This window comes from Triplophysa rosa, linkage group LG1 (assembly GCF_024868665.1).
Source record: "Triplophysa rosa linkage group LG1, Trosa_1v2, whole genome shotgun sequence".
NCBI lineage: Eukaryota > Metazoa > Chordata > Actinopteri > Cypriniformes > Nemacheilidae > Triplophysa > Triplophysa rosa.
In genome coordinates this window covers 26,106,124-26,130,186 of record NC_079890.1, presented here as the reverse complement: position 1 = coordinate 26,130,186, position 24,063 = coordinate 26,106,124, and the positions used below count along the sequence as shown (strand labels likewise).

Below are 24,063 nucleotides of genomic sequence, written 5' to 3'. Positions count from 1 at the left end.
GGCTACACAGCATCCTGGTGTGCAGCCATCAACAGGCTCGATTCACTCAGAAAGAGCCACAGGTCTCTGCCAGAACAACTGTTTCTCATAATTCAAGTCAGGGGCGTAATTTCCACTGGGGACAGGGGGACATGTCCCCCTCACTTTTGAAAATCCCGTTCGTGTCCATCTCACTTTCAAATTTGTTTGTAATGGTTTTTTAACCACACGCCGTCATCGCCACGGAGAAGTAGACCGAGCATGACACAGAGAGTCTGCCTCGATGCGCGAGTCGCATGCACACGCTAAAAAGATCACTGAAATATTATTTTCAATCACGTGGTTTTGATTTGAATTTAATATAAATTTGTTTTTACGTTGTCGTTGTTTCGGTAGGCTAAGCGGTTTCCTTACAATGGACTTCTATGGGGAAGAAACGCAACGCGTGATTTATTACTTTTTTCGTTTGATAAGGACTCGTTCTTTTAACAGCAGTTAGGGTGCGTTTATATTTTGCATTAACATGCGATCTGTATCTGGATGTTGTCCACATACACATTGAAAAGACAAGTAAACGCGCTTCTGATCGGAATGTCATCCGATCAGCGTGTCCTGATCCAGAGGTAGTCGGGGACGCATTGTGATCGGATCTCAGTGTAATGTAAACGCAATCCAGACAGTTTATCTACATTTACCGGTACAATTTCACAGAAAACCCCGCCCGCTATCATTATTCTCTCGTCTGTCCGAAACCTCTCAGACTGCGGAGCAGCTGTCAAATGCAGCGGAAAGTTTGCTCACGAACGTTGCACAGTCGTTCGTTTTCCCACGAAATTATCATGGATACTTTAACCTACAGAGGATTTATGTCAAATCACACCAGATGTTTTACTTGACCACTTCAGCGCCACCTGTGTTTTAAAACGCATCATTTGTTTATTTTCATGTCACAGACACGAATTGCAACACTATACCAGCTTGTTTCTAACATAGGCCTACGTGTGTGTGTTTACTGTAGCCTATACGGCGTAATCAACTCTCCGGTTCCCCGAGGGCTGCTGTCGCTTGTGTCTCTTACGGCTCTCACTAAATCCTTGGTGTTTCGAGTCTGACGTCATCACCCAAACGTGTTTTTTCATCAATTTTAACAATCATAGGTAGTTTAGATGGTTAGAGTAAGGTTAGGGTTAGGGTGTGGGTTTGGGTAAAGGTTTCGTAAGACTTGAAACACCAAAGATTTAGTCAAAACCAACAAGCCACGCCCACGGATCTGACTCGAAAGTACCGTCCCCGGAAGACAGATTAAGCGGCAGACGGGTAGCTTGAAACGGAGCACTGAATACACCATATATCATTTACACACAGAAACAAGATTGTATAGTGTTGCTTATAGCTGATGTCAGTAAGCACGATATTTAGGGCGCAGACCAAAGAAACAACGCGCTGTCACTTTCAGCCGAACCAACCCAAATAGACGAGAACGATGTAAGTGGTCGCTTTTGATCATAGGAACTTCGGCCTGCGTGCCTGTGCGAGTGAAACCCGCCACAGCTCAAGTACAAAAGCTTGTGTCATTTTACAAACGTCCTCTGCTTATACTTTCACATATATGATCATTAATCGTTTTAACCATGGTTTACTTCCCACCGCTGCCTCGAGTTCAACATGTATCAAATGTGTAACATGCTCAACCTCCCCGTTATACTTGTTGTGTGAAATCTCCCGGCACCGGGGCTATTTTTAAATTGCAGGCTTATTAAAATAATGGGCGGGAAACTATAGAGATCCGATCAGTTATCCAGATGTGGAAGCCACTTGATGACAAGTGTAAACGCGCTGTGTCCTGATTGTCTGAAGATCCGATCTGCTTGTTCGGATCACCGAGATCGCATGTTAATGCCAAATATAAACGCACCCTTAGTGTTTATGACAAGGCTTGACCGAAACGTGGCCTTCCCTGGTCGGTGTTTAGGTACGTTAAACCTCGTTAAGCATTTTAGAAAGTCATCCGGCTCGTCCCCTTCTGACCGCAGATCCAGGTTTACAAGCCAAGTTTTTCCTCCGTTTCTCAGTCAATGCTCGCATTTTCCCCCTTCATGAACATTAACTTTTGCTACACAGTAAAAACACCGTTTGGTTTCATGGTTTAATCAATTTAAACAATCAAAAACAACGCAAAACATAGATATTTTTAATTTGTAATAGGATTCAAATCAAAAACATTTTCCGCCATCTTGTGTCCCTCCCATTTCTCAAACCAAAGTTAAACCCTTGATTCAAGTTAACCTTAAATGTAGACATTAATATCACAATAGCTTGTGACTGGCCCTAAAATAATAATGGGAGCTCCACTGAACAGATTTTCAGAAATCAAGTAGCAAAGTTAAAGGAATGTAATGTAGGAATGCAGGACGTTAGTGGACTTACATAAGACAAGCATTTTGCATTATAGCATCTAGTGAGAACTTAAAGGGTGTTATATCAAGCAGAAAGAAGAACCGCAAGGGCTGCAAAATGCTTTTAATTTCATTTTGGTGAAAACACACGCCTCCGCTTTTATTTTTACCTGTCTTCAGAGCTGAGTCATTTCCATCTTCCATAAAGTGGCCATCTGAAAATTCATTTATCCTGGACCTTCACTATTAGATTCATCTAATCAATTTGTCCCATTTTTTCTGCATGTGACAGTGGCAGAGGGAAATCAGGCCTGTAGTCTAAAGGCTTTTGAAAGCGGTGAGCTACTAATGGTGGAGATGATGTATGAAAAGTAAGTGCCTGAATCACTTTGTTCTGAAATATGTAACCTATTGACTTATCATGATCAGATGTGCAGGTGCTCAGCTGGAGTGTTTGGATGTCAGCGTTCGGTTAAGGATATGTGGTGGGTACCTGCTGTTCTGTGTAATTTAATAAACATCACCCAAGGTTTGTACATTGGAAATGTTCTGAGAGATGGTAGAAGACTGATTGTCTACACATGTACGGTACAATAGTGGAGCATGTTTGTTCATCTCATGCTGCACACACACACACACACACACACACACACCAGTGTCATCTGCACTGAGATGTTTGATCGTGTTGTCTGTCTTTCATTTGATTGCTAGTGGCTTTGTTGTACAATGCCATTCAGTGCAGAATTGAAGAGCACCTGTTATTGATACTTATTAAAGCAATATAAAAAACAAATGAACACGCTTACAGTTTTTTTCAACTGCTTACACACATTTTCAAAAAGCTGCCTCTTTTTTTCAAAACTTTACACACAAATCCAAGAATTGCACACACAAAATGCAAAATTCCTCACATCTCTTTCAAAACGAAGCACTACATTAAAAATATCACAAACACATTTCAAAAGCAAACATTTGTCTTCAAAACCTAAAGCTCTTAGTTCATGAGCTCCTCTGTACATTTCTGTACAAGATTGAAAGAAATTGGCAGAGAGATGTTTAAAATTCACTGTAAAAACAAAAGCCAAACTTTTTATTTCTTGTGTTTATTTATGTTTTTGCTGGTTGTGAATACAGTATTACTGTACACGGTACGGGAAAAAAAATTCTGGAGGACACGATGTATTGTTGAGGGACTCACAGCATTTATGTTTGCAAAAATTGTGGCATCATTACAGTAAGCATATGGTTGCGTATATTTCACGAATTCTAAAAGCATTATTGGCCAAAACCAAATTCACGATAGCCGTCTCTTGCTCTTCAGTGAACATGAAACCTTCGCCTTTCCACTCTGTAGAAGATTCAGGAACAGTGTGAGTATGTGCCATAAACTGTAACATACAGTTTTTGTCCATTGCTTGAACACTTTTTGCAACACTTCGGCTCATTGTGTCAAAACTTTACACACAAGCACACAAGACACAACACTGGGAAGTAAACCATTCACATCTATGTCGAATTGAAACTCTGCTATCAAAACCTAACAATCCTTTGTCAAAATCTCACTCTGATGGCAAAATGATACACACTTGCATCATATGAATACACTTTCAGATTAGCAGCAACACACTAGTGTACTTTATATAAAACACTGCAGTCTTTAATGTTCACTGTTTTATTCAGTTCATCAGTTATCATTCTGTGAAGCTCAATGCAACACTTTCAGTTTTTGTTATGTTTCTTCTCCAACAAAGGTTTTCACAACAACCAAAAATGAAAGTACCGAAAGGTTACAAATGACATCACCTCAATACTGTACATCACAGTACTACACTTTACAGTACAGTACAGTAAATGCAGTAACGCAAAAATAAAACCAAAAATACACTACTGTAAATGAAAAACAGGCCAATTGTGTGTGGGTGGGATTATGGATCCTGCCGTCTGTTTGGGTCTGGCCACGGGATCTCATCAACATCACAAGTGATATTTTCTCCTGCTAAGCAACGGGGAAAATATCGCCTTGTGTGCCGAATCCATCCATGGATTGACCTTACCTCAATGTCTCCGCATGCCTCTTCCATTGCCTGTAGAAGAGGCGTGCGGGCATGTGGTTGGCGGTCATATACGTGCCATCTCCAAGCGGAAAAAATAGGGTTTAGAAATGGTCAGAATAGAATACAGTCTGGAGTAGAGAGTTGAGGACATACCTGTTTTCCAGTCTGAATGTCCTTATGATGGATGCAACTGTGAACCGGCTTAGATGTGGGTGGACTCTCTGCCCAGCTTCCCTCATTGTCAGGCCTTGATTTGTCACATGATCCACCAAAGTCGCTCTAATATCATCTGAAATACTGTTCCGTGCATAGCCTCTTCGACCACGTCCTACTCCTCTCTCTCTTTGTCTTCCTCTACCTCTTGCTCTCCCTGCCTCCATGCTTGCAAAGTTCTCAAAATGGCTCAACTGAGGCGTATTTATGGCTGGCTGATTGGTGTTCAGTTTTGTAAGTAAGATTTTTCAGGTGTGTGTCTAATTGTTTTCAATCACCCAATGTGTTTTGTATTTTGAATAGATGTGTTTTCCCAATGGTACCCATGAGATTTCATTTATGAACGAAGTGTCTTATGTGTGAAATAGTGTGTAGTGTGCAGAAGCAAGTGTGTTGCAGAATTGCAACTAAAGTGCAAAGCAGCGCTTTTGTTTAAGGTTTGGTTACACTGTGTTTAAGGTATAGTAACAAACGCTTCAAGTTTTGTTACTTTGGTCTAAGCATGTGTCTATAGTGTTCAAGCAATGGGCAAAAACTGTAATATACTATTTTATACAATATGGTCAGAATGTCTTCTTACAGTTGGCTGTACTGCTGTACAGTGTGATACCTCACCAGACTGTGACCAATGCAGTGCACCGTAGTAAATGAATGCAAGGGTACTACTGTAAAATACTGTATATGTATTATAGCCTATACTGTTTGTGTACATTAGATCATGTGTACATAACAGTAGATTGTTACATACCTGTTCTCATTTCTAAAGGTTCAAATTATACCTGCCATTGTAAATCGACTCAAATTGGGCTGGACTCTCAGTACAGCCTCTCTTGTTGTTACAGTAAACCGTGGTTTATCACATGATCCCTGATCTCATTCGAGACCACACTTCTTGTTCCTCGTCTTCCTCCTCTTCTTCCGACTCGTCCTCTAATTCGAACTCTGCCTCGTCCTCTGGCTCTCCCTCCAACTCCCCTTACTCTGTCTACATTGTTTGCATCCATTGTTCAAAACCTATAACTTGACCCTTGGCCTATTTATAGGCCTCTTCTAAAGTCATGATTGGTTGGTGTTAAGTAAAGCAATGTGTGTTTGCACATGTGAGGAGTTAATGTGAGGCACTGAGGAATTAGTGTGGCATTTTGATTGGTTGTGTTTGAAAAAGGAAATTAATATACTTCCTGTAAGATTTTTGTGTGTTACATAGATAATTGTGTGTTGTGTTTTGCAAAAAGTGTTTTATGAAACTGAAAACTGAGTCAAAGGTCGAGAATTAGTGATTGGTTTTGCCGATTTGGTGTGTGGTTCTGGTGTTTGAGTGTCAGGTTTCAGAAATTGTGTGACAAGTAAACATTTTGTGTGTAAGCAGTTGAAAAAAACTGTAAGATCAACATTGTTGGATGAGAAGAAAGTGGTGCACCTATTTGAGAAGAAAGAGCTTATGGAGTCACTCCAATTATAAATGTGTGTGTGTGTGTGTGCGTGCGTGCGTGCGTGCGTGCGTGCGTGTGTGTGTGTGTGTGTGTGTGTGTGTGTGTGCGTGCGTGTGTGTGTGTGTGTGTGCGCATGCATGCATGCATGTGTGGTCTCGGTGAACCCTATAGTGTGGAGACCAAATGGCAAGTCATTTTTGACTCTTTGGGGACATTTTTGGTCCACTTGAGAAAATCACCTTATAAGTCATTTAAATGGTGTTTTTTTATATAAGATACAGTTCAACATTTCTCACAGTATCACAGTTTATTCACATTAGTTTAGGAATGATAATAAAATATGACAATATGACTGTGTCTGAACAAATTAATCTTGATAATGTCAGATAACTTTGATTAAAAGGTATGTAATGGATTAGGTTGAATAGCTGTCAGCTGTTAAATATACAGTACGTACACAATTATAACAATAATGATAATACCAATTTAACAATCATAGCATTGCTTCGTTTTGTTTAGTTTGTGGTGTAAAAATGTTGCATTAGCAATTAAAGAAAAAACACTATCAAAACATGGTCAAAGTGTCTGAATAATTTTTGGTCCTAAAGTTTGATCAGTTTTTCTGCTAGTCCACTGTATGAAGAATTTTTGGGTATAACATTTACTTTATTTTACTTTATTAAAATATCAAAAATGATATAATGGTGTCTGAATAATTTTTGACTGTTTATATATAATGCAGAAAGGTTTCTGTGAGATTTAGGTTTAGGGGTAGGGTAAGGGATAGAACATACAGTTTGTCTGATATAAAATTCATTATGTCTATGGAAAGTTGCCACAAAACATGAGGACCCAACATGTGTGTGGGTGTGAAGTGAAAATGAGAAGTCCATTCACAAAGCTCATCCAAAAAGAAAATGCTTCTTGCCAGTCTGTTTATACACAAAGGAAGCTTGGCTGGCACAAACCAACTGTCATCTGTGTGTGTCCTTTTGGCCATATGTCTCATATCTTATAAAGGCCAGAAAAAAGAAAGAACAGACTCTGTTGAGGAGCATAGGAGTTCCTGGGTCTCGCTGAGATCAAAACAATCAATGACTGAGCAGTAAAAGAGATTTAAACAAGGTAGTGTTTGGAGCTGTATAAATAATAGATTTGAGAATTCTGGTTCCATAAAATAAAAGGAGTATAAAGATAAGGCTTTTAATAAACAGTCAACAGTTATGCTTTTAATCAGAATCATAAGAGCTTTATTGCCAAGTGTGCTTGCACACACAAGGAATTTTCTTTGGTGTTGGAAGCTTCTAGTACAGACATTCAACACAATGACAATACAATATAATACGATTTACAGTCTAAAAGATTCTAAATTGTGCATATATAAAATAAAGACTATTTTACAGAAAATGGGTGCAGTGATAGCCGTAAATAATTTTTGGCAGGGATCTAAAAGTGGCCCCTGCTCAATATGCTAAACCAGCGATTTTTATTCTTCCAATTAAACTTGTACATAATGGTCCACACATCTCCATGTAAACACAAGCATAATGGGCCTGCAACCACTTTTAAACCTTGCGGGGAGGGGGGGATGTTTGTTATGTTTGTGTGCGTCCTGCGTGATTCCCTAAGGTATCATGCCCTTTGTCTTTAATCTTGCAGAACATATCTTAAAAATGTTCCAAACATACTCTCATTTATCTCAATGGTCTTTACTGTATAAATATAGCATTTATTTCATATACACAGCCTACTACCATTTATTACTTTGACATCTCCACATTGCTAACATATACAGATCATATATAAAATGTGTCTCACAATATATCATTTCTTATTTATGTGCATTAAAATTAGATTAATTACATTCACCTTATAAGGCATTTCTATAATAAATATTATCAAAAATAATGAACAATCATCATAAACACAGAGAGGAAAATATTATAGTTCTGATTCCTGAAACTGGAGAACAAAATAAAATGAAAACTGTGACTCCTTGCTCCGTGCCCAGTCAGCTGAACCGCACAATAAACAGCTGCCACCGTCTGTCCAGTCTTAACCTGATTCAGCCTGTCAACCCCACTGGAGAAAGAAATCAGAAATATAGTGACATCGCCAGTGCCAACACCCTCAGCACTTTCCCTTAGGACCCTCACATCCAACCCATCTCAGTCCAAACTCTGGGTGGCAGTCAGCATGTTTGGCACACAACTGTCTGAAGGAACATCATTCAAGATTGAATGTCAAAATTAATACATAACACTTCACGCGTCTTATTGGAGGATGGCATTGCCTTGAGGTGACAGTGTGAGATGACATGCTTGATAGGAAAAATCTTACATAACGGTAGTGTCATAAAATGTAAGATGTAATTGGATAGTGCTGCAAGAGTTTAACTTCTTATCAGCATCATTACCTCTTCAAACAGATTAGTAAGTATCAAATACAAATAGCGAGTTCCAACGAGTGTGTCTCCAGTTGGCTACCCACCAGCTAATTGAGTCTTTAATCAGAAGTGTGGCTGAAATCCAGAGTCAACAAATGATTCAAGTTTTAGACTGAATATCCAAAATGCCGTCAGCAAAACATAGTTTTACCCTTGGGCACTCTGAGAGAGCATGCGACTTGCAAATATTGTTTAAAATCTCAGTCAAAGGAATTTGCAAAGCATAAATACGAGACAAAAGTGAATTTGTGAACAGCTGTGACATTATATAAGGCATCTGACTTTCTAACTTAATGAGATGGGATACTGGCTAAAACTATTATATGCTCATAGTTTATTGCAGCTTTTTTAATAAATATAGGTCAGTACTGCAGTATTTGTGTGATGCGCGTTGCCACACTAATCTTCTTTCTGGCAACCTTGGTAATGATATTGCAATCTATTACGTTTGTCCTACGGTATGTATTCTTTCATCTATTGTGCTCTACATCTGCTATATGATAATGTTCACTTTTTATTCACAAATACTGGCCATTGCAAGCTTGGTTGCTTAGCCTTTTGCAGGATTTTTAAAAGTCTCCCTGCGAGAACTTCTGAACTTCTGTTATTGTAAAACAATAACATATCTCCTTCCACTGAAAATGCCAAAGGCACTCACCAGGACCAGATTCAAGTATTATTCCTGAGCCCTGTACAGACCAAATGTCGCAAGAGAGTGCAAATGACCTTCAGGATGTTTTTGTGGAGAGCATTGTGTGTACAGGTGTAGCTTCCATTGTGGGGACCAAATGAGAAAAAAAGTATATGTGTCTGTGTGTTACAAATCTCATCGACTTCGGCTTCTGTCCTAAACTAACAACTGAGTCAATCGTGTCTCTTTATCTAACAAGACATTTCTTAATAACAAATCGGAATATCTGTATATGAAAATGCAGTAATCTGGGCATTTTGGAAAGAAATTGAGATGGTTTAACAGCACCTTAAATAATCATTTTATTTGTATTAAACAAATGAAGAAAAGGAATGATGTCAGAGATTATCTGTTTTCTCTATCGAGTCGACTGGCATTAAATTTAGCTCGGATTACTGCAATCTTTATCATAAAAATAAATGGAAAGTATGCCATGGTGTAACAGTGCCCCCTAGTGGGCATTGCGTCTGCTGTCTTGCGCACCTGCATAAACTGAATTTAAAAACCTGCATAAAAACTAAAGTTCATCAAATAGAAGCAATGCATTTGTCTCAGATTTTCATTAGGCAATATCTGATATATATATATATATAAATAATACATAAAACTATATAAAATCTAAAATAAGGACAGAAAACTAGATCAAAACTAAATGTAATTTAAACACAGGTCGTATTTGCAGCAGTTTTTTGCACCGTAAAGCCCACTAAAGCCTAGTATGCATATTACAGTTAACTACAGTACCTTCTGACATTCCCAGAAACACAGAAGAAGCCAGCGGATGATAAAAATGCTAATCCTTTTGCAGGACAGAGCAAAATAGTGCTGCCAGATTAAAAGCCTTACTGGCTGGAACAGGGCCTGCAATAAAAGCACTTGTCCATTAAATATGGCATGTGATCTTTTTGATAATCTCTTTGTCTATAAATCCTTTGTGATTCAGTCCCTCAAGAAGAGGCTCATTATAAAGTAGTATCCATAAACATATGTTCTGAAATGAATCTGAATTAGTATTAATTTAATAATGCATGCACTAGATTACATCCTCAAAATGCCAAAATATTAATAACATAATAATTCAAATAAGCTAAATGTATTTAATCAGAGCAAAATAGAATGATAAGGAAACAATGGCTTTATAGGAAAGATTAATTAAAATATTGTTATTTATTCCTATCCGTAAATAAGCATTCAACTTTATTCGGTATTCTAGGGGTTTAAAAACACAGAAAATGTCAGATTACTGTTTGTGCTCATGTGAGGCACCTACAGCCACCTATAACAGAAGCAACTTTTTGACCATGGCTGTGCCATGTCAGTTATTTCCTCGAACTTGCTTTCTTAAACAAGAGCAAGGAAATGGACAGAATAATACTTTAATCTATGATTTTCTCAGATATCCCAAATCTATCAAATAGTTTCAAAGTATAGCTCATTGAATGCCACACCAGACTTCATCGGACAGATCAATTTTTATTTAATTAACTAAAACATATGTTTGATGTCTGCTTTTGAGTATTAGCAAATATAAAATTATAGGTGTATATACTATAGAAATAAAAGTTAAAATGTATCATAATAAATAAGTTTATTATTGTTATTTTATTATTAATAATAATAATATTATCACCACCATTATTATTTAATAATAATGATAATTTTGCTGTAGAATCATTTTTAGCGTGACAGCCAAAGGTTTGTTATACCTTTTATTTTGAAAAGCTTAAATAGTGCTTCCGGTTGTTCAGGAAATGCGACAGTTCCTTGCTTGTTTGTGCGTTCCTTGATATATTACTTTACTAATATCGCAGTTTGTTGCATTTTCACTATTATTATCGCTCTTACGACAGCGCAGTAGAAAAAGTCCTCTTTTCAGCGGATTGTTTGTTTCCAGCGGATTGTTTGTTTCCAGCTAACTTATGTCGAGTGGAACGCGACTAGAAAACGCAAATCCTCTGATATTTCAGCGATCAGGAGAGAGACTCGTCACAGCCACTGATGAAGATGAGGATGTGGCTGATCCCATCGATGACAGGGAGATCTTTGATATCCTTCCACACATTTAACTTAAGCTGTGTTATTAAAGCTGTCCTGACAAGTCGGCATTGTAGCATGGCACGAAAATTAGCGATTGTGTTTTACTACTGTTAAAAACCACAGTCCCCACAAGGTGCATGGTCTAGGAACAGGAACCCTACTTAAACTATATTTGTAGTAAAACTAAGGTAACTTAATACAGACGCTAATCAATCCTCCATCAACCCTACCATACCTTTTCTGTAATAAAACCATGGTTCATTTCATAAGGGGACTTATTTGTCAATTTGACAGTAACTCTTAGCGAACTGGTTTTAAGAAGTAGGCTCTAAAGAAAACAAAAATCATTTGGAATCGCACCTTAATCCCAAGAGTACATCTAATCAGGTCGATTAATGATCCGGAGCACCCACTGTCCCTCGAAGAACTGAATGTTGTGGAACAGATGCGTGTTATTGTAAGTCTGATCAATAAGACATTTCCTTTAATAGTTTTGAATCGTTTCTATCCATTGGTTTATATCGTTGTAGATAACCTATCCATTTATCAAATTTTGGTCTGTGAGCAGGTGAATGATCAAGAGAGCACAGTGTCTGTGGAGTTCACTCCTACCATCCCACACTGCAGTATGGCCACCCTTATTGGCCTGTCCATCAAAGTCAAGCTCCTGCGCTCCCTGCCAGACAGATTTAAGGTAAGTTTAAAAGAGATTCTTTAAAATCAAAATGGATTTGTTGGATTTGCTTTTCTCATCTAGGGCATTTGTCTCTTTCTTTGTTAGATTGATGTCCACATCACACCTGGCACACATGCCTCTGAGGACGCAGGTAAACATCCATGAAAAAAAATGTTGAATATGTTCACCCCCAAAAAATAGTTCATCAGAACCCTGCAACGTTGTCAGAATTTTATCATCCTTAAAGGCGGGGTGTCCGATTTCTCTTAGCCGTTGTTGATGTTCAAATCACCAAAACAAACACACCCCTACCCTCATCTGTCGCTTTCGTCAGCACTCGGCTCGGCTAATGTCCGTCCTGTGCACTGTGCACCTTACTGCTGATTGGCTACAATGTTGTTTTGGTACTCGGCCCGACTCAGTTGTCTAAAGCGTAATTCGGAAATCGGTTACCCCGCCTTTAAAGGCAGTCATCATTTGGTGGTTATTAAAATTAAGTTTGTCAGTAAATCACTTGTGTGGACTAATTTTATGGCGCTATTGTCATGTTTTTTTGTGCATTTATTTACTCTCCCTTAAGTCGTTACAAACCTGCTGTTTTTTCCCCCAATAAAGACAGATTTTGGGGTGAACTGGTGAATAGTATTTTGCATTTTAAACTCACCAGTAAAGTTTGTTTGACTGTTTGTTGTTCTACGCCAGTTAATAAGCAGCTTGCAGACAAAGAGAGAGTGGCAGCAGCTCTGGAGAACTCTCAGCTGCTGGAGGTGGTCAACCAGTGTCTGTCCAGTAGAGTCATGTGATCAGAAGAAACCCTACAAGCAAGATCTGTGGTAGTCACTTTTGGCAGACTTTCCTGTTATCTATTATTTGTTTTTAACAGCTCATGTTAGCTTATGTAGTTAACTACTGTTAAGTGTTTCAGTATGTTTTGATATTAGCCAAGAACGGTTATTTTAAAAACCATTAAAAGTCGGAAGCTGAATGTTGAGTCTCAAATAGCCAATTGCGTCTCGTATCTCACGTCCACATCTCTAAGCAGTTCAGTGAGATCTAGAATAGTCTTTCTGTTAACTATCTATTGTAATAACGAGTGTGAAAGGGACAGAACATTCTGTGAGTGCTGGAGAATAATAAAATGAATTAGGAATGTTTTATTGTGCGTGTGATCTGATTTGCTGCTTAATAATAGCATCGGACCATGTATATAAGCTTTATGTCCAAGATTTATGTTTGGAAACTAGTCTTAATTGTATGACTCAAGTTACTCATCTGTGTTATAATTAAACCTTATGTTTTATAATGGCTAAAAGATAATAAAAGAACAGAGGACAATGAAATAGCATTATTATAATAAGTACGATAGGTTGAAATCTATTTAGATCATGCTTGGCTTTCAAGACTCAAAAGTGCTTTCGCTGGCAAGCATTAAAAATGCATGATAGATACGATTTCACGTAATATAGCACATATTCGATCAGGTTTTTTATAAACTGGCCAGCTAATGGTGCAAGATTTTTCATAGGTCTGGAAAATAACTTTCAACATCAGCCTAATAAAATAGCATTAATAAATGTTGCTTGTGGTATAGTAAGTAAATATATAATAGACATATATGTGAAAGACTGCATAAGCTCAATACATGTTGTATAATAGTATTGTCATTGTAATGATGTACATTTAGTCATTTTCATAATATACCAAATCTTCAATACACCCCCACATGTAGGACCAAAAGCAAGGTTTTGCCTACGTGGCTATAGAAGTCATCCAGTGGTTATATTACAGACTTTTGAATAATAGGTGAATTTTGGCTGCTATAAGAGAATATAAAGATATCTTCATCTTCACAAGGCATTACAATACACAAACCATCTTCACATAATAAATCTTTAATAAACCCAGTGTGTGTCATATAACAATGTGCATTCATTGCCTGTTTGTCATTTCGAGGAGTCTCTCTCTACAGTTGATTAATTTTAAGAACGGGGTTATATTAGCAAAAAAAAGAAGTCAAATTTATTTTTCCTTGATGTTAGTACAGTTGTTTTTACTCGTTTGTCTGACTCGGGTTTGATAATGCCACGGCCACCTGTAACAATAGAAAAGTTACTGACCACTAGATGGCAGCATTGAACCTTTTGTAAATGTGCTGCATGTTGACGTACCAACAAACACGTACCAATGTTACAAGGTGTAATTTTGCCCTTGAGAATACATGTTTGGTGTTTGAAACATGCAACAATACCTTGATATTCTGATAATGGATGCTATTGCCGAGGCTATTTGAAATACAGATCTAGCTTAATCTAGTAATGCAGGAATTCATGAAATATTCTTAAAAGCTATTATTTGGACCATTTTGCATAGCTCTACGTGCTTCACATTTGTAATCGAGGCTGAACATGAACACGTACCTTCAGTTATCACATATGTAAGGGGAGGAAAGACCCTCTCTGCTGGACGCCTTCGCAGAATTGTGAATCACACGCGGATTCCGCCCCCTCCCTCATCTCACTCACAGTCATGTTACTACTATAAAGAGAGACGTGATTCTCCCAGGCAAGCCCTCCCTCGGTCTGACGTCACTGACTCCCGATCGCAATAAATACGGGGATCCGTCTTATCACAGACCACAACCGAACACGTCAGGGGAGAAATAACGGGATTTAACGAAAGGATTGTTCAACACTGGAATTTTGACATTGAAGAGAAGACACTACAACCGCATCATAAGTAAGTATCATTTTGACATTCTCCTATGTTTAGAGATTCTGAGTGAGAATTCCTATAATATAATATATAGCGTAACTGTAGCCACTAAAATCGTTTCTGTAATAATTTATCCTACTAGAGGAAAGTGTTGAAATCCAAACTGTATGTATAATAGCCTACACAGAAGTGTTTTTACAACAGTTACGCTTTATATAAACAGATTTGGAGTCATGACTTTAAACAAAGGAGACAAGTTCAGGAACATGGATAAGAGGAGAGGTAGCATGCCTTTTCCCGTCCACCTGCAGAACTTGCACAGGAGAAGCATGCCAGTGGACGACCGGGAGCTGCGCTCGATGCCCGCGGAGGGAACAGGCGAGTTGTCCAGCCTGATGCGCTTCAGTCCCGGAGAGGAGCACAGAAAAAGCTGCGTGTCCGACTCTTCCGACTCGGTCATCTCCTCCGGCAGTGATTCAGAGGGGCAAGTCTACAAGGTGGTTCTTTTGGGCGAGCACGGCGTTGGGAAATCCAGCTTGGCGAGAATATTTGGTGGAGTTGAAGATAGTAACGACTGCGAGGAAACAGGTAATAGTTTGTGATGTATTTTACAACAAATAATGTATATTCCTGTGCGAAAAGCGTTAGACGGTGGTAGAGGTGCATCGATTGAGGACAGCCCATCAGTCACGACTGTTGCAGGCAGTGTTCTTGGTCGTTCTTTTTGTGAAAGGATTACAAAGTCTTACACATTAAATATGTTCACTTACATATTTCACCTGTATATTTCAGGAAACACATATGACCGATCCCTTATTGTTGACGATGAGGAGACATCAATTCTTCTGTATGACATATGGGAACAGGTAAGAATAAGAACATACAATATACTTACAACGTACAACACCAATACAATAATACTTTAAAAAGTCTTTTTTTTTCGTCATGGTAACAATCTGTTTCTTTATTCTTTAGGATAATAGCGGGTGGCTGAAAGACCAGTGTATGCGAATGGGAGACGCCTATATCATAGTGTACTCTGTGACGGACAAGTCCAGCTTTGAAAAGGCTTCAGAGCTACGAATTCAACTGCGCAGAGCTCGACAGTCAGAGAACATCCCCATCATCCTGGTTGGAAACAAGAGTGACCTGGTGCGCTCCAGAGAAGTGTCGATGGATGGTAAGATTGATTTATGTTATCTTTAATTTAAAGAAATTGTCAAACCTCTGGTTAGCTAGAGAGTAGGAACTCAAGTTAGAGGTTTTGGGTAAACAAGTACTCAGCGTCTCCTGAGTTATGATAACACAATAGTCTATGTCCCTGTGGAGTCATTGCTCACCTGTATCTGCATCTCTGTTCTTGTCTTCTCTCCCTAGAGGGCAGTGCATGTGCCGTAGTGTTTGACTGCAAGTTCATAGAGACCTCGGCCTCCCTGCATCACAATGTCCGTGACCTCTTCGAGGGCATCGTGCGGCAAATACGTCTACGCAAGGACAGCAAGGAGGAAAACGCCCGACGCATGGCCAACTGCAAGCGGCGCGAGAGCATCAGCAAGAAGGCCAAGCGTTTCCTGGGGCGCATGGTGGCCCGCAAGAACAAGAAGATGGCTTTTAGACAGAAGTCCAAATCTTGTCATGACCTGTCAGTGCTCTGAAAAACTGGACTGATATGCCTTCTCGTACCCATGACCAGAAGCTGTGTTTTTAATGCTAATATAAGGACTCCATAGCTGTACAGACAAATATTAACATGTTTTGTAAACTGAAAAAGAGATCATATGAAAAAAGATTAACAAAATCATGTTGATTATGAGGCATTTCAATGTTGTTTTATTTAATTTATTTAGATTTTTTATTTTGTGTGTGTTTTTCGCTGCCTTAACATGTATAGTTGTCGATTTTTATGCATGTACATAGGTGGTAAATCCACAAATCACATTGTTCCCTTTTGAGAGCTAAGGTGATGCTTGCTCAGAAGCAAAAGACATAGGTTCTTTTTTTACATGTGTACCATATCTGTACTGATTATCAGATGTGGAATGCACCTCAGAAGATGAGCACAAGTATTTTCTCTTGTTTAAATGACATATGAAATCAAATGTTACTTGAAACTGAGTACGCAGGTTCGTAACTCAGCCAAGACACATAACTAGAAGGTTTGGGTTTCGGGGGGTAGGGCAAGAGGCAATATAATAAGTTTTAATATGAGAAATCTGAAATGTTCAGTCACTCCGACATATGCTCCATGTGCAAATGACATAGAAGCAATAAATAATGTGTTGTGAGCTGTTTTAAAAATGTTTGATTTGCACTTACGACATTGAATATTATTGAGCTGTTAATTTTGTTACATGTTTACATTGGTTTTATAATAAAATTATAATTATGGTTTAAAATCATGTTATATCTCGTCTTTTCCACTACTAACAAAATGTGCATTCGAACACTCCTTTGAAGCTCTAATGTCATGTCGTTTGTTCCCTTGTGAATATGTACGACAGGGACTTGCCAGTAAATTGTATAATTGGAGAAAACAAGGTAGTTAAAGGTGTTCTGAGCCAAATTAAGAAAAGCTAATCATTAATCGCATAGAGAGCAGATGCAATGTTCGTCTAACACCTAAAACCATTCTCACTCTGCTCACTGGACGTGTGGACGAGAGGTAAGAGCTGCACTTATTAAACAACATGAGAAAAGAACAATAGGACAAACAGAACAAGACGCATTACAGAGTTTACTCTTATCTGTAATCCTTTGTAATGTTGCTTAGATTAAGATATTTCTGTTGTAGTTTTACATGATTTGTGTTGTTGTTCTGCATGTAGGCCTAAATAGCATACACTGAGATTATGAGATTGTGATGGGTAAATTATAGAAAAAATGTTTTACATTACTTTTACTCATCAAAATAATTTAAACAATGCATCACTTGTCAAGATTTAAAGTTGAAATGACATTACAGCCAATTTGATTATACTTAATTTAAGGCAGCAACAAAATTATACTGCAGAGTATTAAACCACAAATCAACTATGTATCACTAGTGTTGGTATAATTATAATTAATGATAATTATATAATATTTGTTTATTACATTTTTTTAAAGATTTAAGACATTTAAGATTTTTGTATTTTGTATAGGGTTATCACTGGGTACAGACTTGACTCTTTCAACTGTTTTGTTTTATGAATTAAAGAAAAAAAAACATTTCAATCTTGTACCCATCCGTGTTAAAGCTTAAAGAAAATGCATTTTCCTAATAGCGCTTGTGTAATTTGACTCTTGACGTGATGTTACATTAATGAGCTGTGTTTGCTGTTAACACACTGAGTCAATCATTAACTGCTGTCTGATGGAATTTTTTATTTTGTTCCCCTTTTGTTGTGTTACTTAAATGAATGAAAACATCTGCACAATCAGTGGAAAAACAATTACACCTTCTGTATAAAAGCTCTTTTGTAGTAAATGCTAAAACAATACATATTTTTGTTTTAGGCATGAAGGCCACTCTATGCACAATGAAATCTTTTAGTGCCTGGTTTATTGCACTGAGTGTAAGGTTTTTTTCTCGTTTTGTCTGAAATATCTAGATGTTTATCACTCAGCATGATTTAACATATGCAATTAATTGCTTTCTATTTCAGGTGATGTCTCAGAACATTTTGCTTTCTGAGAGTGCTCATTTTAAGATTGGTGTTCCAGAAAACTATGATGGTATTTTCCCATGGTACCTCACCAAGGTGAGTGCCATCCTTAATGAGGACAAAATGACTCTGGAAAGTTTAAATATTAGTGGCAGCTTTAGCTTGACTTATTAGCCAGTAAATTAAAACTACAACTGAAATTTACAAAATAAACAAATCTATGATAAAAATATATGTAATTGTATATTGCATTGGTAAATAATTATTTTAGCATTTATCTTTATTATTATTAATAATAATAAACTAAAATTATAATACAAGAAAACGAAGGTTGAGATAAAGTTAAAGATAAAGATAGGGTATTCCATAGGTTCATTATGTAAACATGAACTCTAGAGATCACAGTAGGTGTCAATATGGAATGATATTGATCTTTACCAGCTGAACTGTTTATCTTGTGTATAGTTGTAAGTTGTCTAAGTTGTGTCTACTGAAGTAGCCTAGACAGATGGGCTATGAAGGACTGTTTAGAATGAATATAAGGCGATACAAACTGTCAGTGTTTTGTTGGCTAAACTGATGAAAATACAGTTGATAGATGATTGAAATGTTATGCCAAGATTAACAGTTTGCAAAGAAATTCATGTATTAATCATTCACGTACTACCAAAAGACAGTGAAAGAGACATTTGTACATGGTATTTATTAACTTAAAAATTTACTGTCCTTGTCCTTGGTTGTGAATAACTGCTTGGTTCAAAGCAATGCATTAATAACTTCTCAATACAGAAAAAAGTCTATCAGAGATTTCTCAATAAAAGCAATACAGAGAAGCGATTGAAAGGATGAAAGTTATATGTGCCGTTCAATAAACACCACTTCCCACTCACCAGAGCTCTCAGAACTCAAGATATAATTATGAGTATAGGCATTCACACCAACCAGTAGTCACCAAACTAAATATGGAACTCCACAATGGTTTACTTCAACCCAATGTCAGACATCTTAGTAATAGCCCTGTTGCTCTCCAAAAAGCTTTTCACTTTGACATTGTAATTGGTGGCATTTATGAAGGACTGCTTGGCTCCCGGTGCTCTTTGCTTATACGTTTTCTGTATTTGACGCCATGCTATCAAAACTGTCATTGCATTCGCCAAATCATGTATAATGGTCTACATGTGAGTGGGTGGATAATGTATGTTCCCCAAATATTCTGTGAAGGTATGCAGGCTGTTTTGTCAAATTGGAAAGGCAAGCTTCAACGTGCAATTAGCACTTCAGTCAATATCTACCTTTTCTAATAAACAATCACTGGCATGCTATTCTAAATATACAGGGCAAGCAACTACAACAAAAAATATACAGAGATACATTTTTAAAAGCAAACAACAGAATTAAAATTCACTGGTGAGGCTGGTGAGAACTGTTGACATGACACTATGCCCAGTGTTTAAATCATTTGGGCTGTGTGTGACCACATGTACACTCTACTTCCCAAGTATTTACGCTGTGGAGCCTCATGGCCAGCTTGATTTAGCTTTACAGTCTGTACTGGTGTCAATGACAGAGCCACATAACTGCTGTCAACAGCAGCAGCCTCTTCAGCCACAGTACTGCAACACATTTGGTGGAAGGGCCAACAAGTCATAAATATCATTTAAATATCATTGTCCACCAGTACTACTCAATCTGGGAACAGATAAGAAACATTGAGGAATAGAAAACACAATTTAAAGGTCTAGTGTGTAATTTTATGGAGGATCTATTGACAGAAATGCAAAATGATATACGTAACTATGTCTTCAGAGGTGTATAAAGATATTATTATGTTACGTTTTATTACCTTAGAATGAGCTATTTCTATACACCGCGGGTCACCTTGCATATAATTCGCCATGTTCTGTCAGCCGTCGAATATGAAAATTGTCATGGCTCTGCTTCCTTAGTCATGTTTTTCTTGGTCCTGTAGCAGAGCCATGACAAAGTCTTTGGTTATGTGTGGACAGCAGAGGTGGACGAAGTACACAACTTCCTTACTTGAGTGAAAGTACAGATACTACTGGTCAAATATTACTCCACTACAAGTAAAAGTTGTAAAGACAGATTCTTACTTGAGTAAAAGTACAGAAGTACGTGCTTTTAAAAGTACTCAAGTATTAAAAGTAAATTTCCTTTATGTCAGTTGTGCATTGTTTTATTGTCGTATACCTTATGCCTCTGAAGCAACCTACTGAATACACTGAGTAGCTCACAGTATCAGTTGTATTAAAGGAGTAGTTCACTTCAAAATTTGCCCCCATTGACTTTCCATAGTAGTTTTTATTCCTACTATGGAAAGTCAATGGGGGCAAATTTTGCAGTGAGCAACTCCTTTAAGAGTTTTATATGTTTAGCGCATATATGTTTAGTTTAGATATAATCCTGTATGATCATTTAGCCTAATTATCCTCATTAGCCCCCTAGTCCTATATGTATTTATGAGCAGTGTTCTTTTATTTTGTATATTCCCTTTACCAGTTTTAGCAGCAATTTGCCAGTATGTAGTAAGGTTCTTGTATAGTAAAGTGTAGAAGCCATGTGTTTGTTGGATTTATTACCATTTGTATTACCATAATTTAACTACAAACATAAACGATAGCTAGTATAATGAAACTATGGTATTTTTAGTTGGTGTGGTTTTACTAAAGATTATTAATTGGAGTATGGTTCCTATATTTAGAAAATGGTAAATTTGTGGATACTGTGGTTTTACTGCAAATACCATCCCTGCTGAAAAAAAACAATGAATTTTTGAATTAGAATGAGATTTTTAAATTAAATTCCTCTTTGTAGTGTGTTTTGGGTTTTATTCAAATAGGATTTACCATCCCACCAATAAAATCCATCACATACAAGTAGACAACAAGTATCCATAGTACAATTCCCATTATAACCATTAAATCCATTACATTTTATGTTGTATTTTGGGCAGGGTTCTATTGTTTTTATTTCAACAGGAATACTTCAACTATAGTTACTTCAGTAAAAACATCATTCATTTTCCAAATCGCTTTAAATGATACAGCAGCAGATCAGAAGTTAACACGCACGCGTAGCTCAAGGTGTATGTGATGCTTATATACCGTTTAGCCGTTATGCCGATCATTTTCATGACAATGTTTCTACGATCTTTGACTGATCGTAACTCACAGATGATTACACCACACTTTAACGTGTGCCTTTTTCGTCTTTTATTGTTCTATTTGCCTTTTTAGAGCGCTATCAATGGTGTAGCAGCGCGTACGTTTACATTAGTTTAGCGGGGAAGATCCCATAGTTGCCAGATTTGCGTTAAAAAATATCTGCCAAATGGCCATTCAAAGCTTGCCGGAAAAACGCGAGCTTAGAAAAACTGAAATACTTGGCAACAGTAAAAGGTCCTGGAAGATCGCAAGCCAGATAAATTGCGCACACAGGAAAACCCGCTGCATAGAAACCATTTTCTACTTTTGGACCTTTTTATAAATGTAGTGGAGTAAAAAGTATGATATTTGTCTTTCAAATGTAGTGAAGTTAAAGTACAAGTACTCAGAAAAAATAATACTCAAGTAAAGTACAGATACTCAAAAAGTGTACTTAAGTACAGTACTCAGGCAAATTTACTTCGTTACTGTCCACCACTGGTGGAGAGAAACATATTATTGTCCGTTTGACAATAATATACGTTCTCTCCAGTGTCTTGTCATTGGCCCCATCCCTCTTGTTTCCTCGTTATCTTCCCTGAGTGTTTAATGTCTCACACCTGCCCCATGTCGTTATCCCTCGTTTGTGTTTCCTATAAATACCCTCTTGTTTCTTTGTCTTGTGCTCCTGCATTGTATGTGTTTGGTGCCTGTACTGTGTGTTCCTGTACCGTGCTCGTGCGTTCCTGTACCGTGCTCGTGCTCGTGCTCGTGCTCGTGCTCGTGCTCGTGCTCTTGTCCGAGATCCTGTTCCTTGCCTGTTTGTCATCTGTGAGTTTGGTGTCCGGCCTTATTTTTCTCCTCCGTGTTTTTAAGACGTTGTGTCGAGTTGATTTTGTTAGTCTTTTGCCCCCTCGTGGGAAGTGTTTTGTTTTGTATTCCTCCTTTTTGTGCCTTAGTTCATAGTTTCCGTTTCATTTTTAGTCCTGTCTTTGTTACCCCTCGTGGGTGTTTTGTTTTGATTTAATAAAGTTTTGTGTTAACCCCTTCACCGCCTGCCTGCATTTGGGTTCTTTCCCACGTCGTGACAGAATGACCGACCCAATCAGAACCCAGCGGGCAGCAAGATGGACGGCACGGCGTCGTCCTCACGGTCCGCTCAAGCCCGCTTGCTCTAGGTTTCCGCCAGGGGAACTACGGGAATCGGGAGTTCGCCGGGGCATTCTCGGCGGTGGCTGAGAGGACTGAGTTCAACGAGGCAGAGTTGAAGACAATCTTCAACTGCTGCCTCACTCAGCGCCTCACCCCGTCTGAGAAGAGGCTGCTGGGTCCCCTAGGGTTGCGGCAATGGTCAGGTTCGTGGCCAACCGGGACGATCCCGGGGGTGGGGTTCCACGTGGGACTTCCACCTCGCGGTCGATCACGCCGGAGGGCCTCGACCTGACTGCCGCTGCCCGGGGGGACTCGGTACCCTCCGGCTTGAGCTCCACGGTCCCGTTCACTCTGGTGGCGCCGGTAGCGAGCGGAGGGAGGGGATCCGGGGATGACTGTCGGCTGATTCCTCCACTGCGGAACTCCTCCGGTCCCCACGGATTCGCCAAGGTCGGCTATGGATCCGGTGGTGCGAGAAGGAGGGAGAGGCGCAGCGGAGGAGCGTCCACGTCAGCCGGTGCGGCCGGCGTCCAGTCCGGTGCAGCCGGCGTCCAGTCGGTGCTCTGGTGTCCAGTCTTGTGTCCAGTCCGGTGCAGCCGGCGTCCAGTCCGGTGTCCAGTCCGGCGTCGTCCAGCCGGCGATCCAGTCCGGTGTCCAGTCCGGTGTCCTAGTCCGTGTCAGCGGTCCAGTCCGGTGATCCAGCCGGCGTCCAGTCCGGTGATCCAGCCGGCGTCCAGTCCGGGTCCAGCTCCTCCAGCCGGCGTCAAGCCCTGTCCAGCCGGCGTCGTTCCAGCCGGCGTCAAGCCCTGTCCAGCCGGCCCTGGGAAACTCCAGGGCCAAAGACTGTTCCCCCCGGACTCCCTCCTAAGTCCCCCAGGACTCAGCGCCCTCGAGCGCAGCCGGGGACTGGGACTGTTCCCCCCAACCCTTTGGACTGCCCCCTATGCTCTTGTTTGTGCACCACCCCCCTCCCTGTTTGTTATTTTTTTATGCACACCCCCCTGTGGTCTTGTTGTCCTGTCTCCCCTTGTCATGTTCACCATGTTTGTCTGGTTTTTGTCTGTCTCGTCGTCTTGTCTGTCCGTCTACCCCTTGGTGAGCACCTGGAGGTGCTCATTAAAGGGGGGGCTTCTGTCATGGCTCTGCTTCCTTAGTCATGTTTTTCTTGGTCCTGTAGCAGAGCCATGACAAAGTCTTTGGTTATGTGTGGAGAGAAACATATTATTGTCCGTTTGACAATAATATACGTTCTCTCCAGTGTCTTGTCATTGGCCCCATCCCTCTTGTTTCCTCGTTATCTTTCCCTGAGTGTTTAATGTCTCACACCTGCCCCATGTCGTTATCCCTCGTTTGTGTTTCCTATAAATACCCTCTTGTTTCTTTGTCTTGTGCTCGTGCATTGTATGTGTTTGGTGCCTGTACTGTGTGTTCCTGTACCGTGGTCGTGCTCTTGTCCGAGATCCTGTTCC

At 39.2% G+C, this 24,063-nt stretch overlaps 3 protein-coding genes across 4 annotated transcripts in view; all 3 read left to right on the top strand.

Annotated features, from left to right (window-relative positions):
- Nucleotides 1-10,943: 10,943 nt before the first annotated feature.
- On the top strand, nt 10,944-13,077 carry ciao2b (cytosolic iron-sulfur assembly component 2B). Its single transcript, XM_057345743.1, has 5 exons — nt 10,944-11,260; nt 11,629-11,706; nt 11,818-11,943; nt 12,031-12,076; nt 12,628-13,077. Exons 1-5 carry the CDS (start codon nt 11,132-11,134, stop codon nt 12,726-12,728), a joined length of 480 nt encoding a protein of 159 aa, XP_057201726.1. The 5' UTR covers nt 10,944-11,131; the 3' UTR covers nt 12,729-13,077.
- A 1,464-nt stretch (nt 13,078-14,541) lies between these two features.
- Nucleotides 14,542-17,025, top strand: rrad (Ras-related associated with diabetes). 2 transcript variants are annotated; one of them, XM_057345720.1, is made up of 5 exons: nt 14,542-14,661; nt 14,861-15,225; nt 15,430-15,503; nt 15,613-15,817; nt 16,015-17,025. In XM_057345720.1, exons 2-5 carry the CDS (start codon nt 14,871-14,873, stop codon nt 16,290-16,292), a joined length of 912 nt encoding a protein of 303 aa, XP_057201703.1. In that variant the 5' UTR covers nt 14,542-14,661; nt 14,861-14,870; the 3' UTR covers nt 16,293-17,025. The 2 variants fall into 2 exon arrangements, with proteins under 2 accessions (XP_057201703.1, XP_057201713.1); XM_057345730.1 differs by having other exon boundaries at nt 14,572-14,661; nt 14,949-15,225.
- Nucleotides 17,026-18,137: 1,112 nt separating this feature from the next.
- cdh16 (cadherin 16, KSP-cadherin) overlaps nt 18,138-24,063 on the top strand; it is a 43,160-nt gene continuing 37,234 nt past the window's right edge. The window contains exons 1-2 of the mRNA XM_057337459.1: nt 18,138-18,191; nt 18,282-18,377. Of these exons, the coding sequence (XP_057193442.1) occupies nt 18,156-18,191; nt 18,282-18,377 (132 nt within the window). The 5' untranslated portion in view covers nt 18,138-18,155. The remainder of the gene's footprint in view (nt 18,192-18,281; nt 18,378-24,063) is intronic.

Bases quoted from the DNA above. Each gene is read 5' to 3' on its own strand.
- ciao2b (XM_057345743.1), top strand. From the start codon at position 11,132: ATGTCGAGTGGAACGCGACTAGAAAACGCAAATCCTCTGATATTTCAG. The intron at 11,261-11,628 runs ATCCTTCCACAC...CCAAGAGTACAT, and splicing joins ATGACAGGGAGATCTTTGAT to CTAATCAGGTCGATTAATGA. The intron at 12,077-12,627 runs GTAAACATCCAT...GTTCTACGCCAG, and splicing joins ACATGCCTCTGAGGACGCAG to TTAATAAGCAGCTTGCAGAC.
- rrad (XM_057345720.1), top strand. From the start codon at position 14,871: ATGACTTTAAACAAAGGAGACAAGTTCAGGAACATGGATAAGAGGAGA. The intron at 15,504-15,612 runs GTAAGAATAAGA...TTTATTCTTTAG, and splicing joins TGTATGACATATGGGAACAG to GATAATAGCGGGTGGCTGAA. The intron at 15,818-16,014 runs GTAAGATTGATT...TTCTCTCCCTAG, and splicing joins CAGAGAAGTGTCGATGGATG to AGGGCAGTGCATGTGCCGTA.